The 15,664-nt window shown below is 47.3% G+C and overlaps 1 protein-coding gene across 3 annotated transcripts in view; it reads left to right on the forward strand.

Annotated features, from left to right (window-relative positions):
* The first annotated feature begins 15,034 nt into the window (after positions 1 to 15,034).
* The window catches only part of ZFAT (zinc finger and AT-hook domain containing), a 90,120-nt gene continuing 89,490 nt past the window's right edge, over positions 15,035 to 15,664 (forward strand). For 2 of the 3 annotated variants that reach the window (XM_056854343.1, XM_056854342.1), the window contains exon 1: positions 15,041 to 15,197. In XM_056854343.1, coding sequence (XP_056710321.1) covers positions 15,044 to 15,197 — 154 coding nt within the window. In that variant the 5' untranslated portion in view covers positions 15,041 to 15,043. Of the gene's footprint in view, positions 15,198 to 15,664 lie in introns of all 3 variants that reach the window. The other variant, XM_056854341.1, reaches the window with a different exon arrangement.

Consider the following 15,664-nt stretch of genomic DNA (forward strand, 5'->3'; position numbering starts at 1 on the left):
TTTGCATCTCTCACTACCTGCAAAATTTACCTGCAAAAGAAAATTACCTGCTACTATCCCGATGGATAAAGCCTCGGCAAAATGGGTTTTACCGGAGTCCCATCTCGGGATATGATATAATCACGCCAATAATATTCCATTTGGCTTCACTTGTGTTCTATTCCAGCGGAACGATCTCCGGGTTTTTCATACTTCCGTTTCCCGGAGTTTCACAGCAACATCGCATCAGCCGGAGTTTCTGGCTTTTTTGCTTCAAGCTCATCGCAACTTTTCGGGACTGCACTTGAATATTTTGGAAATTGCAGTTTGCATATATATGATTTATGTGATTGTTTATTGAAAATTGAATTACATTTTGTTTATAACGCCACCAGTGCTTGCTCTTGTTCATCACCACCTGGAGGTTGGCAACCCTAACCGTATGGCAATATACCCTACTGAAACCCCACCTTCCCCCAGATCCAATTTTAAAATTCCAGGAGTCTCCCAACCCAGAGCCGGCAACCCTAGCTATACGTCTGAACACTAATTGCTAGGGAGATCAGCAATGGAGGGACTTAGTTGGCCACCGAAATAAGAAGAGGCTGGACTGGATGGACCTGTGTCATCTGATCTAGTTGGGATCTTATGTGGCTGCACGTAAAGCACTGTATACAGTTCTGGTTGATGTATCTCCAAAAGATATTTTGACACTCCAGAAGGTGCTGAGAAGGAAAACTGAAACACAGGACTGGAGCCCCTCCCTTAAGGGGAAATGCTAAGGAGTTTGAGACATTTTATTTGAGAGAAGAGATGATGGGGGCATGAGTCATGTTTATTTACTTAGATAATTTATATGGTAATCTCTCAAGGGCCATGCTTGGAGTGACTCACAGTGTGCGTGGGGAAATACAATAGCACAGAAACTGTAGAATAGGGTTGCCAGCTGCGGGTTGGGAAATACCTGGAGATTTTGAGGATGGAGCTTGAGGAAGGGGAGGGACCTCAGCAGGGTATGGTGCCATACAGCCCACCTTCCAAAATGGCTATTTTATCCAGTGGAACTGATCTATGTAATCTGGAGATCAACTGTAATCTCAGGAGATCTCCAGCTACCACCTGGAGGTTGGCAACCCTACTGGGCTATGATGCACGGTTTATGAAGTTTTCTTCTAGAATACCGGAGCTTAAGGGAGGGGCGTGGACATCAAATGAAGTTTCCAGGCAGTATATCCAGACCAGGGGGGTGGGTGGGGGGGACGGGGGATTCAAATAAATTTACAAGCGATCTACGAATGCCTAGTAGCTAAGACAACAAAATAGCACATGTGTGTGTGGATGCGGTAACTGAACGCCAATTTCTGGGCCGGAGAAACAAACTGGGGAAACCTTTGCCCTCTGGATGGCCACAGGATGCTGGAATCGGTGGGCCACTGATCTAAACCAGCAGAGCTCTTTTGTAGTACCCCTTCAAGCAGCAGCAACAGCCTTAACTATTGTTAGGATTGCCAAACTCTGACATCTATTGGAAGAGAGCCCTTCCCCTGGCTGGAGGGTGGACTCAATGGCAATATACCCCACTGAGGTCCCTCCCCTACCAAACCTTGTCCTCCCAAGCCTCTAGGTATGCCAAACTCCAGGTAGTGGCTGGATGTATCCTGGAATTACAACGGGTCTCCAGACTACAGAGATCAGTTCCCCTGCAGAAAATGGCTACTACTCTCTGGAATTGTTAGGGTTGCCAGCCTCCAGGTGGTGGCTGGATATCTCCCACTATTACACCTGATCTCCAGGAGACAGAGATCAGTTCACCTGGAGAAAATGGCCTATGCTCTATGGCAATGCTCTATGGCATTGAAGTCCCTCCACTCTCTAAACCGCACCCTCCTCAGGCTCCATGCCTATAATCTTCAGGTATTTCCCAACCCAGAGCAGGCAACCACACATTATAGCCTACTAAGTTCCTTCCCATGGCTCCACTGCCAGAATCTCCAGGTACTTCCCAACCTGAAGGTGGCAACCTAGGCATTATACCTTGGCTGAGTTGCTTCCCCAGGCTCTACCGCCAAAATTCCCAGGTATTCACCATCCCAAACCTGGCAACCCTACATACACCCCCAAAATCTCCAGGTATTTCCCAACCCGGAGCTGGCAACCCTATACATACAGCATCTACCGTCAACATGCTCTGTCAAAGATCCTTGTTCATAGCTCTTTCTATACTTATTGATAACTAGGGTTGCCAGCCTCCAGGTGGTGAAACTGAGAGAAATATGCACAAGTACTACTAGGATAGTAGTGGAAATATAGTACTGGGCTCAAACGAAGCACAATAAACAATACTCAAGCAAGCTATGCAAACATATATTGTGAAAGATGTGTAACATCTACAAACAAGTGAAAACAACGGTTAATCTATATAGACAAGCAAGTCCAGAGTGGAAAGTCTTTTCCAAGGTAAGTAAAAGTCTTATCTCTAGGTTGTTTCTTCAAAAAGGTAGCACAAGGAAAGCTGGGTAAGGATGAAGAAGTCAACAGTAATGCGGTCCGGATGCTCTCAAGCGTTTTCACTGCAAAATTGCAGCTTCATCAGCTGGAATCTTCATAAATATTAAATAATTTGTCTTTGTAGATGCAATAGTAGCAGTCTAATACAGAATTAAATATTCACACTAGCTGGGCCAGAAGGCTGCTCAGAATAGCCAAAATTTCCAGGTATTTTTCAACCCAGAGCTGGCAACCTGAGGCATTACACCCTACTAAATTCCTTCCCCAGGCTCTACCGCCAAAATCCCCAGGTATTTCCCAGCCAAAACCAGGCATGCAACCCCACATCCACCCCCCCACACACCAAATCTCCAGGAATTTCTTCTTTTGTAAACTTTTATTGAATTTTTAGGATACAGAATTTAAAAGGGGATAGGGAAGGGGAAAAAGAACAGGAAAGCAATTTAAGTTTCTGTGCCCAAGTCAAATCTGTACAATCACATCTACTGCAAGACAATTTGTGATACGAGACTATGCACCCGATCACTCATGAAAAACCAAAATATGGCAAATCTGTACAATCACATCTACTGCAAGACAGTTTGTGATACGAGACTATGCACCCGATCACTCATGGAAAACCAAAACATGGCAATAAAGTAAAAAATATTTCATCTAATAGTCGTTACATTTGCCTGTACCCCTATTTATTTTAAACTACATGAAGTTTAGAAATTTTCATCCATTAAAAACTAGCATTAATATTTCTTATATGTCTTGTTTAAGTAATGCTTATTGAATACTCTAGATGTCTTGCTAAGTAGTTAGCTAAATTCAATAATTGTGCATATTTGGCATTAAAAAAAAGGTGCCATTTGCGCCAAAAGTCATCTAATGGTTGTTTCTTGATCAAATCTCCAGGAATTTCTTAACCAAACTCTATGCACAGAGCAAGGCTGTCAAGGATAGGACGTTTTGGAGGACTTTGATTCATAAGGTCGCACACACTAGATCTCCAGGCTTCCCCTGGAGGTTGGCAACCTGCGCCTCTCCACAGCACAGACTCTACTCTTTGAAGCCCGCTTGTATTGCAAGGGTGGGGGGGGAGAGGAAGGAACTGGCCACGCGCAGGCGCAGGACGGAGGCTTTCCCTAACGGCCGCTGAGGCCCAAGAGGCGCCAGTCGCGCGCCACTCCCCCCTCGGCCCTCCCTCCTCCCCCTCGCGCTCTCCTTCTGACGTCACCCGAGGAAGAACCAGAAGGACAAGCCGCCGCCATGTCGGACGCGGCAGATTCGCCATAACCGTTTGGCCCGCCGGGTTTTTCCCCCCCCGACGCCATTGAATAATGATTAATATTTATATGATATCCCGGGATTATTATTTTTTCTCCCTCAGGGACTTCTTTTCACACTGGTGTCCCGAGAGGCGCCGGAGTGGGGCGTTGGCGCGCGATGAGGGCGAGGCGGTTTCCTCAGGGGCGAAAGTGCTTTTTTTCTTCCCTTTTTACACTTTTTAAATTTTTTTGAGAAGATTATTATTATTTTTTAACGCGCCGCCCGCCTTCTCCTATTCCACTATGGAGGCGCCATCGGCAGGTGAGTGGGTCGGTGGGGGGGGGGAGGGGCGCTCCGGGGCCCTGTTGTGTGGAACGGAGGGGGGAGGGGAGGAAGCGGGGCAGTTGAGCGAAGGAGACCGGAAGTAGATGGGACGCGTCGAGCCCGGCCGCCAATGCTGGAGTGACGCCAGAGCCCGGGACTTCCGGTGACTAACTGGCGCGCCCCGTGACGGCCTATGGGCTCTGGCGTGCTTTGCTCTAGGCGTTGCCGTCTCTATGGTAAAGGCCCCTCTATTACACCCCTGCTCGCTTCGAAGCCGGAAGTGCGGGCAGTTGGGCTTGGCCGCGTTTGTGGTCGCAGGGCAGACGCTTCCGTTTCCCTTTCAAACGCGCGTGCAGAAAGACGGAGAAGGAGTCGGGAGAGCGGAGGGCCTCTGGCCCCGCATATGGCGGCGGGGAGCTCGAAATCGGAAGTGAGGGCTTCCCAACAGCTGGGTCCTCGGTCTCTTTTCGACAGTAGACGCGACTCGCCTTCCGGGTGCAGCTGCTTTGCAGCCGCGGGGCTGCCGTCGTTCTTCTCTGCAGCTGCGACCCCCACTTCCATTTCCCCCACCTCTCCCTTCGTTTGTCGCCCGGTTGACGCCTCGGAAGTCCTGCAGAGATGAGCTGCTCAGTTGTCACTTTTTTTATAATAACACTCACAGTGGGTAGCCGGGTTAGTCTGTCTGCAGTAGCAGAAAAGGGCAAGAATATTTTCTAACAATAATATTTTCTGATAGGGTTTGAGCTTTCGTGTATCTGAAGAAGTGAGCTGTGGCTCACGAAAGCTCATACCCTACCAGAAAATATTATTGTTAGTCTTTAAGGTGCTACTGGACTCTTGCCCTTTTTGACTACTATAATAACACTATTGATCATAATATGAATGCTCGTTACTTGTGTGCGTTAAGGGCCATCAACTCGCTTCTGACTCATGGCGACCCTGTGAATCGATGTCTTCCAAAACGGCCTATCTTTAACAGCCTTGCTCCGGGTCTTGCAAAGTGAGGGCTGTGGCTTCCATTACAATCAATCTCTTGTTGGGTCTTCCTCTTTTCCTGCTGCCTTCAACTTTTCCTAACATGGTGGACTTTTCCAGTGACTCTTGTCTTTAGTAGAAAAGGGCAAGAGTCCAGTAGCACCTTAAAGACTAACAAAAATATTTTCTGGTAGGGTATGAGCTTTCCTGAGCCACAGCTCACTTCTTCAGATACACAAAAGCTCATACCCTACCAGAAAATATTCTTGTTAGTCTTTAGGGTGCTACTGGACTCTTGCCCTTTTCTACTACTGCAGACAGACTAACACAGCTACCCACTGTGAGTTATCTTGTCTTCTTATTACTTATGAGTGGCTAAAGCCTTCATAGAATCATAGAGTTGGAAGGGACCACCAGGGTCACCTAGTCCAACGTCTTCCTGCGCCCTTTTCCTACAATATTTTGCCACGCGCTTGTGAGGTTGGGTTAAGGAGCCTCTGGGTTTTCAGCCTTCAGAGGAAGGAAGCTCGAAGCCAGCTGACCTTTTCAGGGTTAGAACATAAGAAAAGCCATGCTGGAGCAGACCAAGGCCCATCAAGTCCAGCAGGCTGTTCACACAGTGGCCAACCAGGTACCTCTAGGAAGCCCACAAACAAGACAACTGCAGCAGCATTATCCTGCCTGTGTACTAAAGCACCTAATATAATAAGTATGCTCCTCTGATACATCAAATAATAGGTATGCATCATGACTAGTATTCATTTTAAGAACATAAGAAAAGCCATGCTTGGTCAGACCAAGGCCCATCAAGTCCAGCAGGCTGCTCACACAGTGGCCAACCGGGTGCTTCTAGAAAGCCCACAAACAAGACGACTACAGCAGCATTATCCTGCTTGTATTCCGCAGGTTGCTGTGAAATCTTGTAGCAGCTCCTTTCTTTAAGGTATCCTGAGCTCCTGTGATTGCCAACCTCTTGCCTGGAGATCTCCCAGAATTTCAACTGATCTCCAGACAGCAGAGATCAGTTCCCCCAGGGGAAATGGCCGTTTTGGAGGGTGGACGCTATAGGGCTATACGTGGCTAAGGTCCTGCCTCTCTGCAAGCCCCCCCTCCTCAAGTTCCACCCCCAAATATCCAGGAGTTGGCAACCCTAGCTCCACCCCTTCATCTATGTATTTATTAAAATACTTAAATAGCATTTTCCTTCATGGAGGCACCACCTCTGAGTTTCCAGACCCCTCACCTGCTTTTCTGGCAGATCCTGCACTCTGCTTGTTGGTTTGCTTAGTCCATATTTTTCCTACACTTCCTTTGAGAAATGCAAGGCAGCATATATGGTTCTTCTTCCCCCATTTTATCATCACAATATCGCTGTGAGGTAGTTTCTGCTGCCTGACACAGGTTTGCCAGTGAACTTGGCTGAGTGGGGATTTAATGCCCAAGCAGCCTAGCCTTAATACAATGCACTAAGCACTAGAATCATAGAGTTGGAAGGGGTCATACAGGCCATCTAGTCCAACCCCCTGCTCAATGCCGGATCAATCTAGAGTATCCCTGACAAGTGTTTGTCTGGCCTCTGCTTAAAGACAGCCAGTGAGGGGGAGCTCACCACCTCCCTAGGCAGCCCATTCCACTGTCAAACAACTCTTACTGTACTACATCCTGGTTCTCAGCCATTGGCATATCTACGTGGCACAGTGTCCATGTGGTATAGTGCTCAGAGATAAAGACTATGGAGACAAGTTGAAATCCCCATCCAGCTGTGAAGATCTCTGGGTGACCTTAGTGCCGTCACAGTCTCAGTCTAATCCATCTCACAGAGTTGTCATGAGGACAAGATGAGGGAGAGAGCCATGCATGCTGATGGGAGCTCCCTGGAGGAATGGCAGATTAAAAATGCCTAAGGTGGGGATTGACAGCCCTTGGCACGTGTGCTTAAAGAGCAACTCACCAATTTCCTTGGCATGCTGAGGACCTGAGAGGCCCAGGTTTGAATCCGAAGTCTGTGATGATGACGGGGTGGTCACACACTCTTAGCCTAACCTACCTCAGAGAAAGAGTCCAGTAGCACCTTAAACACTAACAAAATTTCTGGCAGGGTATGAGGTTTCTTGAGTCACACAACTCACTTCTTCAGATACCCTGCCAGAAATTCAGATTCCCTGCCAGCTCATACATTGCCAGAAATTTTGTTAGTCTTTAAGGTGCTACTGGACCCTGCTCTTTTCTGTTGTTATAGAGAGACTAACATGGCTACTCATTGGGGGATTTTTCACGTAGCTTTGCAGCGGTTTCACAGCCAGTTTGTGGCGCTGCAAATTTTTGGTTATTCATGTCTGCTCCGATATTTTTCGGATTGAGCAATAAACGCCGCGTTATAACCGGGGCAAGTCAAACCACTTTTGCGGCATTCTTTACTGTTGCTGCGCAGTTTTTGGCTCGGAGCTCCATGAAAAAAACTGCCTTTGTTCCTTGGTTTGGAACAATTATCCCTGCCCATGCCGGCTAATTTCTCCTCCCCCAAGAACGGCGATTGGCTGGGGGAGTTTCGCGCTCGGACAAGAATACCGCCCCTTTTCCTGCCTGCCTGCCTAGAGTCCTGGCACTTCTCTCCATCCCGGAGGCTGGTGGGCGGGCAGGTGGCATGCCTTCCCCGCCCCTCGCCCGGGATGGGCCTTGGAGCTGGGCCCACACCTCCAAGCCCAGGGGGACGTCGGACGGACGACTCCAGGGGGAGACCGGCAGGGCCACGCCATGTGCGCCTCGCGAGCTGGGGGTGGTGGTGGCAGCTTGGTCTATGGCAGCTGGACCCGTGGGGAGGATGTTCAATGGAAGGGGCTGTTGGCCCCTCTACCCCAGCGGGGAGGGGGGATTTTTGAGAATTCGGATGGGAAAAATGTGCATCCTGAGAGCGGAAAACCCAAGGCAAAACTCCCTCCCATCACTCTTCTGAAGAGGGGCGACCAGTCTGCTCTGGGTTTCCCTCCTCTCTCACGATGCACTGGGTCCGGATCAGGGCCAGCGCGCAAGCCAGGGGCCTACCTCACAGAGTTCTTTCAAGGATAAAACAGAAGAGAGAACAATGAAACCTATTTTAGATCTCCATTGGGGTGAAGATATAAACAAACAGCTAGATTTGAGTCCAGTAGCACCTTAGAGACCAACAAGATTTGTAAGCTGTTGAGACTCAAAGCTCTCTTCATCAGATACAAATGAAGTAACTAAATAATGATAAGTCCAGAAGGAGCAGACGAAAGTCCTGTACAAGGAAATGCCAGATGGACAGAGGAACAGTTTTTCCACCTTTGTGGAAACCCAAACATGATGAAGCTTTCTTCATCTCTTTAGGGGAGAGTAGGGGCCGTCCCTGAAACAGCCCTGCTTTATGCCCTCCTCTGTTCTGACTGAATCCAGTCTCTGTACGTAATCCTGGCTCCTGCTGCTTACCTTTTGCCGTCCACGGTTTCATATCAGCCTTGGTACTCCTTTTCACACAGGGGGGAAGGCAGCATAGTATAGCCCAATCTTGGCGTATCTCAGCAGATGAGCAGGGTCAGTACTTGGATGGGAGACCACCAAGGAAGGCTCTGCAGAGGAAGGCAATGGCAGCAAACCACCTCTGCTTCTCACTTGCCTTGAAAGGCCCTTGCTGGGGTTGCCATAAGTTGGCTGCGACTCGATGGCACTTTATGCACACACACTCATATTTATTGCTGTTTCTCAGCATCTGGAAGTCTGAGCATGTGCAGAGTTCCGGTTCATAAGTCCAGCCAATATAGGTGGTGATAGGGCAAGAAGCTTTTCAGAGCAATTGTGGCTTCCAGGCAAGCTTGTATAGTAGCATCTCTCTCAATGAGAGCCAGCGTGGTGTCGTGCTTAGAGTGCATAAGAACATAAGAAAGGCCACGCTGGATCAGACCAAGGCCCATCAAGTCCAGCAGTCTGTTCATGCAGTGGCCAACCAGGTGCCTCTAGGAAGCCCACAAACAAGACAAGTGTTGGACTAGGCTCTGGGAGATGCAGGTTCAAATCCCCACTCATTCCATGGAAGCTTACTGGGTGACCATGGGCCTGTCGCACACGATTATCCTAACCTCCCTCACAGGGTTGTTGTGAGGATAAAATGGAGGAGAGGAGAATGATGTAAGCTGCTTTGGGTCCCTGGTGGGGAGCAAGGTGGGGGTACAAATGAAGTAAATAAATAAAATTGTTTTGAAAAGTACGCCTCACAATGCTTCTGTAACACCTTTTGCCGCGGCTTGATGCGCTTTTCATTCATTCATTCTGCCTCTGTCCCTCATTACCGTAATTGTCCTCCTGTCCCATTTCCTGTATAAACCTCTGACTGCAAGGAGTCTCAAAGCGGCTTACAATCGCCTTCTCTTCCCCTCCCCACAACAGACACCTTGTGAGTTAGGTGGGGCTGAAAGAGTTCTGAGAGAACTGTGACTGGCCAGAGGTCATCCAGCTGGCTTCATGTGGAGGAGTGGGGAAACCAACCTGGTTCTCCAGATTAGAGTCTGCCGCTCTTAACCCTGGCTCAGTCTTGGCATTCTAAAGACCAGTCTTGTCTACTCTGACTGGCAATTATCAGGCTACTACATTTGCACACATGTACATGAAGCTGCCTTATATTGAATCAGGTCATTTGTCCATCAGGTCTTCTCCCCCCACACCCCCAGTGACCCCTACTCCATGCCCAGAAGATGGCAACAAAACCTTCCTAGACCCTTTTCTCAAGTTACTTTGCTCCTTGATTTTGTGTGGGTAAGCTTGCCCCATCCACTTTTTGTAACGCGTCTCCAAGCCCCTTTGTTGGATGCCAGTCCTATTCTTAACACCTGTCTCTTAAAAGAAAAACTCACACAATATCACAAGGGGGCACCCTTCCTCTTTCCACTTGGCCTTTCCTAGAACCACATAGCTAAGCTAACATGCCCTGATTTTTTTCCGCTGCGGTGGTGATAAACCGCTAGAGGCTGCTGTTGGCACACCAAACATCTTTTTAAAAAGCCTGTGACTGTGAGCTGAGTGCAACAGTTAACTTAGGTGCTTGTTTAATCATTGGCAATGCCAAAAGTTTAACTAATTTTTTTAGAAGATTGATTGCGTACAAGGCAGATGATTAATTTCAACACGTTCAAACCTGAAACCTTGAACTTGAGCTCTTGTAAAAAAGAAGCAGTAAGGGCGCTTTGGTGCTGCCTGCACTGTCAGGGTCCGGTTCACAATTGGGTGCCTGCACTCGCCACAATCTGTCTTGTCCCACTGTACATCCAAGTAGCTCAGGGTACATCCAAGTAGCTCATTTCCAGTAAGGATGAAGCTGCCCTGACCTGGATGGCCCAGGCGAGCCCAATCTTGGGAGGTCGTGCAAGCTAAGCAGAGCCGGCCTTCGTTAGTACTTGGATGGGAGACGTCCAAGGAAGCCCAGGGTTGCTACGTTGAGGCAGGAGATGGCAAACCACCTCAATTCATTTATTTCCCTGAAAACGCTTTGGGTTCTCGGTGAGTTGGCCGTGACTTGATAGTTCTTTACATACCACACAGGGATGACGTCTGTTGCTGCCAGAGATACCATCTGGTGCTTTAGGGTAGGTGCAAACATACAATTAATAAGCAACACTTGTCACTTATTATTTGAGGGAAAGGGCATCCTGAATCTCTAATCGTCTCCCCCCTTCTTCAATTTTCTCTTGGGTAGTAAACCAAAGGGAAAAAAATAGCTTCAAAAATAAACGGGAGCCCTTAACTGGAAGACCCAGTTAATCACATAGAACGTCAGCTATTTTAAAACACTCATCTAAGTTTGTAGTCACATGAAGCTGCCTTCTACTGCCTTCTACCCTTGGTCCATCAAAGTCAGTATTGCCTATTCAGACCGGCAGCGGCTCTCCAGGGTCTCAGGCAGAGGTCTTTCATATCACCTACTTGCCTGCTCCCTTTAAATGGAGATGCTGGGAATTGAACCTGGGACCTTCTGCTGGCCGAGCAGATGCTCTGCCACTGAGCCACAGCCCCTCCCCTGTTAATGATTGTGGATTTGGTGGGGGGTCATGCTGCTGCTGGCCTATGGATTATTATTTGACATATAAACAATCATGCCAGTCTATCCATCCCTGTCAGAACAGTGAACTCCGTATGGAAGGCTGACTGGTGATTATCGCTAGGTGTTGATGATTTTATGCATTGATAGCCAGCGTGGTGGTTAGAGCGGTGGTTTGGAGTGGTGGACTCTGATCTGGAGAACCGGGTTTGATTCCCCACTCCTCCACATGAGCAGCGGAGGCTAATCTGGTGAACTGGGTTGGTTTCCTCACACCTCCACATGAAGCCAGTGGGGTGACCTTGGGCTCATCACAGCTCTCTCAGCCCCACCTGCCTCACAGGGTGTCTGTTGTGGGGAGGGGAAGGGAAGGGGATTGTAACCTGTGTTAATTCTTCCTTAAGTGGTAGAGAAAGTCGGGATATATATATTAAAAAAAACAATTTCTTCTTCTCCATTGTTTATGCATGAGGGGCCCAACTAGACAAGATGATGGTAAATCCATGATCACATCTTCCCAATATTCTTCTTCTTTCTTTTTTTTAAAGGTACATTGCAACCACAAGGGGTTTTCATGCAGACTAGGCATATAGTGATGGGGGGAAGGGTAGGGAGGAAGAGGTTCCGCTCTTCTCCCACTGAGCCGTTTCCCCAGTTTACAACAATCCACCTCCTCTTCCCAGGTTGCTGTTAGCTCTGGAAGGTAGGTTCCACTCTTCCCTCCTCCCTCTGGGACTAACATCACAGGGGAGGTGTCAATAGGCCAATCTGTATGGTGGATTAAGGCCCCTCTCCCAGCCACATCCCCTGTCTGAATTATGGGAGGGGCTGTGGCTCTGTTTGGTATGCAGAAGGCCCCAGGTTCAATCCCCGGCGTCTCCAGCTAAAGGGAATAGGCAAGTAGGTGATGGGAAAGACCTCTGACTGAGACCCTGGAGAGCCACTGCCGGTCTGAGTAGACAATATTGACTTTGATGGACCAAGGTCTAATTTAGTATAAGGCAGCTTCCATGTGTTCATGCTCCCCTGCAGCTGCCTTTTTTCCTCTTTTAAAAATGCCAGAAAGACCCTGTCATGGTTTCCCCAGCATCTCATCTGTATAGGCATTTATTTATTGCTGTACTCAAGCTTCCTATTTAAATGCCCTTTTATAAAGCTTTTAGTCCTTTTAAATTCTGACTTGAGTGTTCTCCTGCAGTGGCTTGAAAAGTCAACACAACAGATCAATTTCCTCTGCCGTGTTTACAAGCAAAAGAACTTGCTTTCTTCTGTATGATGTACGGACCCCTCTAACTTGTCTCACTACTTACATTGCCTTTTTTTATGTGGCGTGCCACTTGGCTCGTTTTACGGTGCAGAACTGGAGCTTACAGGCAATAAGGTGGTCTAGTGGTTAAAGAACAGGACTAGGATCTGGGAGGCCCGGGTTTGAAAGCCTCCCAGTCTGCCATGGAAGCTCAGTGGGTGACTTGGGATAGTCACAGAATCTCAGCCTAACCTACTTCACAGGGTTGTTGTAAGAATGAAATGGCAGAGAGAAGGACAACGTAAGCTGCTTTGGGTCCCCACTGGCAGGAAAAGCAAGGTATACATGAAATGAGGGGTGGGGAGGTAAAGGAAGTGGTTATTGCAACTTGCATTAGACATCCTTATATTCTGATCCAAAGTATGTGGAGCCCAAGTAAACTGTTCCACTCGAAAAGAGTTCTTGACATAACTTTTCTGAACTGGAGGCAGCTTATGTTTAAAGGTTGAGATAGGGAGCAATTGTAAAAAGGTCTACTCAGAAGTAAGTTCCATTTTATATAGTTTCTAATAAAGTGTTCTTAGGTTAGGGAAGGGCCGTAGCTCAGTGGTAGAGGATCTGCTTGGCATGCAGAAGGTCCCAGGTTCAATCCCCGGCATCTCCAGTTAAAGAGACTAGGCAAGTAGGTGATGTGAAAGACCTCTGCCTGAGACCCTGGAGGACAATGCTGCTGCAGTTGTTTTGTTTGTGGGCTTCCTAGAGGCACCTGGTTGGCCACTGTGTGAACAGACTGCTGAACTTGATGGGCCTTCGTCTGATCCAGCATGGCTTTTCTTACTTTCTTATGAAAGAGAATACAGGCAAAATTTGGACTGATACAGTGATAGCAGGTTTTTTAAAAAATATTTTCAAAATGCTTTTTATGTCAAAATAACAAAGTGCTGGAACAGTACATTAGGTTTTAGAGTGGCAGGCGTGGGGGGAAAGATTGCATTCAGCAAGCTGAATGTTTCCCAGTTATGTTGACTCACTCTTGGTGTACCTGCATACTTAATTGATTAACAGCTTCTTTGATTCTGTGCATATTTAATTCATTGTCTAATTAATTGCTCTGTTGACTTCCCTCCTAATTAATTACCCAATGCCTCATCATGAATTCAATGCATGTTTAATTTGGAATATTGCTTATTTGATGCTTTACCCTTAATTGGCTGTTTCATTTATTGTCCTGTTGATTCCCAGCCTAATTATCAACTGATTTATCAATTACCCATTGCTTATTTGTTCGGCTGCGATGGGAATGGGTATCAGCCTTATTATTATTGGCAATTATTTGTACAGTGTGGTGTGTGTGCGCTCGCATGTTTAACAATTCCCCTTCAGCCTTGCGGTAGACCCATGAAGCTGTTTGCTGTCACCATAACTAGCTGATAGGGAACTGAGGATCAGGGCAAGAGAGAAAGAGAAATTTGCAGGGCAGTGACCGATCCAGTTCCCACTTTGGCCAGGAGACACCCACTCACCTTTCTTCCCACTCTGAAAATCAGAAGTCCCTGGTCTGGTTGCAGTTGCACCGAATATCTTGGATGTGTGAGCAGTGAAGGTAATCTGTCCCAAGAATTTGGCTTTCTAGAGCAAAGCATAGCTATTTATTCTTGTAGGTTATCCGGGCTGTGTAACCGTGGTCTTGGAATTTTCTTTCCTGACGTTTCGCCAGCAACTGTGGCAGGCATCTTCTGAAGATGCCTGCCACAGTTGCTGGCGAAACGTCAGGAAAGAAAATTCCAAGACCACGGTTACACAGCCCGGATAACCTACAAGAACCAATAAACTCTGACCGTGAAAGCCTTCGACAATATATAGCTATTTAATTCACGATTTTTACAAAATCTTTTAGTTTAAAGGAAGAGTTGGCGGGCTGGCATTCCACTGGGGGAAGAGAAGGAAGGGTTGATCATATCCAGTCCCCCTCCTCACCGCTTATAAGAGCATAAGAAAGGCCATGCTGGATCAGACCAAGGCCCATCAAGTCCAGCAGTCTGTTCACACAGTGGCCAACCAGATGCCTCTAGGAAGCCCACAAACATGACGACGGCAGTAGCATTAAACAGAACATAAGAACATAAGAAAAGTCCTGCTGGATCAGACCAAGGCCCATCAAGTCCAGCAGTCTGTTCACACAGTGGCCAACCAGGTGACTTCAGGAAGCCCCCAAACAAGCCGACTGCAGCAGCATTATCCTGCCTGTGTTCCACAGCACCTAATATAAAGGCATGTTCCTCTGATACTGGAGAGAACATAAGAGCATAAGGAAAGCCATGCTGGATCAGACCAAGGCCCATCAAGTCCAGCAGTCTGTGCACTGCTTATGTTTATTGGCTTGTGTTTTTAATGGCTTGTGTTTGTTTTTTGAGTAGTTTTTATGCTGCTTATGTTTGAAGGCTCATGTTTTTAATGGCTCATGTTTTAAATTGTAAGCTGCCTTGAGCAGGACTCTGAAGAAGTGGCATAGAAATATTCTTTAAAAAAAATATATGGGGGAATGACTTGTTTCCAAATTCACCTGCCTTGGTTGAGTCAAATTAAGAAAAATAACATTTCAGCATGAATAACTTCTTGATTTTTTTTCAAATGAACTTTTGCAATCTGAAAAAACAAAAAGTTAATAACTCCGTTTTTGTTACTGTTTCCCAGGGAACAGATCCATCTTCATGTGCAAGCTGTGTAACTTATTTTCCCCGAACCAGTCAGAGCTGCTGTCCCACGTCTCGGAGAAGCACGCGGAAGAAGGGATTACGGCAGACGACATCATTATTCCGCTCAGGCCTCTTACGACACCCTCCAATCTGAATAAAAGCGGGGAAGGTACTGGCAGAAGTCTGCAGCGATGCAGAAACACTATTGCCGCTATTCTGTGCGTTGTGTTAAATTTATAAAATTGCTTCGGTCTCGCAACCTGCGGAGCCTCTGCCTAATTCATGACAGCGGCCAGACTTTTGCCTAATTCATGAAACCTCCTGACTATGCTGATTAAATGTCTCTGCATAACGCGCAGACGGCTTTGATGGTTTCAGGAGCCTGCCAGAGGATTTGTTTGTTTCATGAATTATAAGTATTTGCTTAATGCGTAGAAATTCATGTGTTGAGCACGAATTGAGAAACTTCACAAATGTAGCTGTGTACGTGTGTATGTTCACTTTGTGTGCACAAACCTTACTTGCCAGTGTGATGTAGTGGTTAAGAGCGGTGGTTTGGAGTGGTGGACTCTGATCTGGAGAACCGGGTTTGATTCCCCTCTCCCCCACATGAGCGGCGGAGGCTAATCAGGTGAA

Source organism: Euleptes europaea, chromosome 8 (genome assembly GCF_029931775.1).
Source record: "Euleptes europaea isolate rEulEur1 chromosome 8, rEulEur1.hap1, whole genome shotgun sequence".
In the NCBI taxonomy this organism is placed as follows: domain Eukaryota; kingdom Metazoa; phylum Chordata; class Lepidosauria; order Squamata; family Sphaerodactylidae; genus Euleptes; species Euleptes europaea.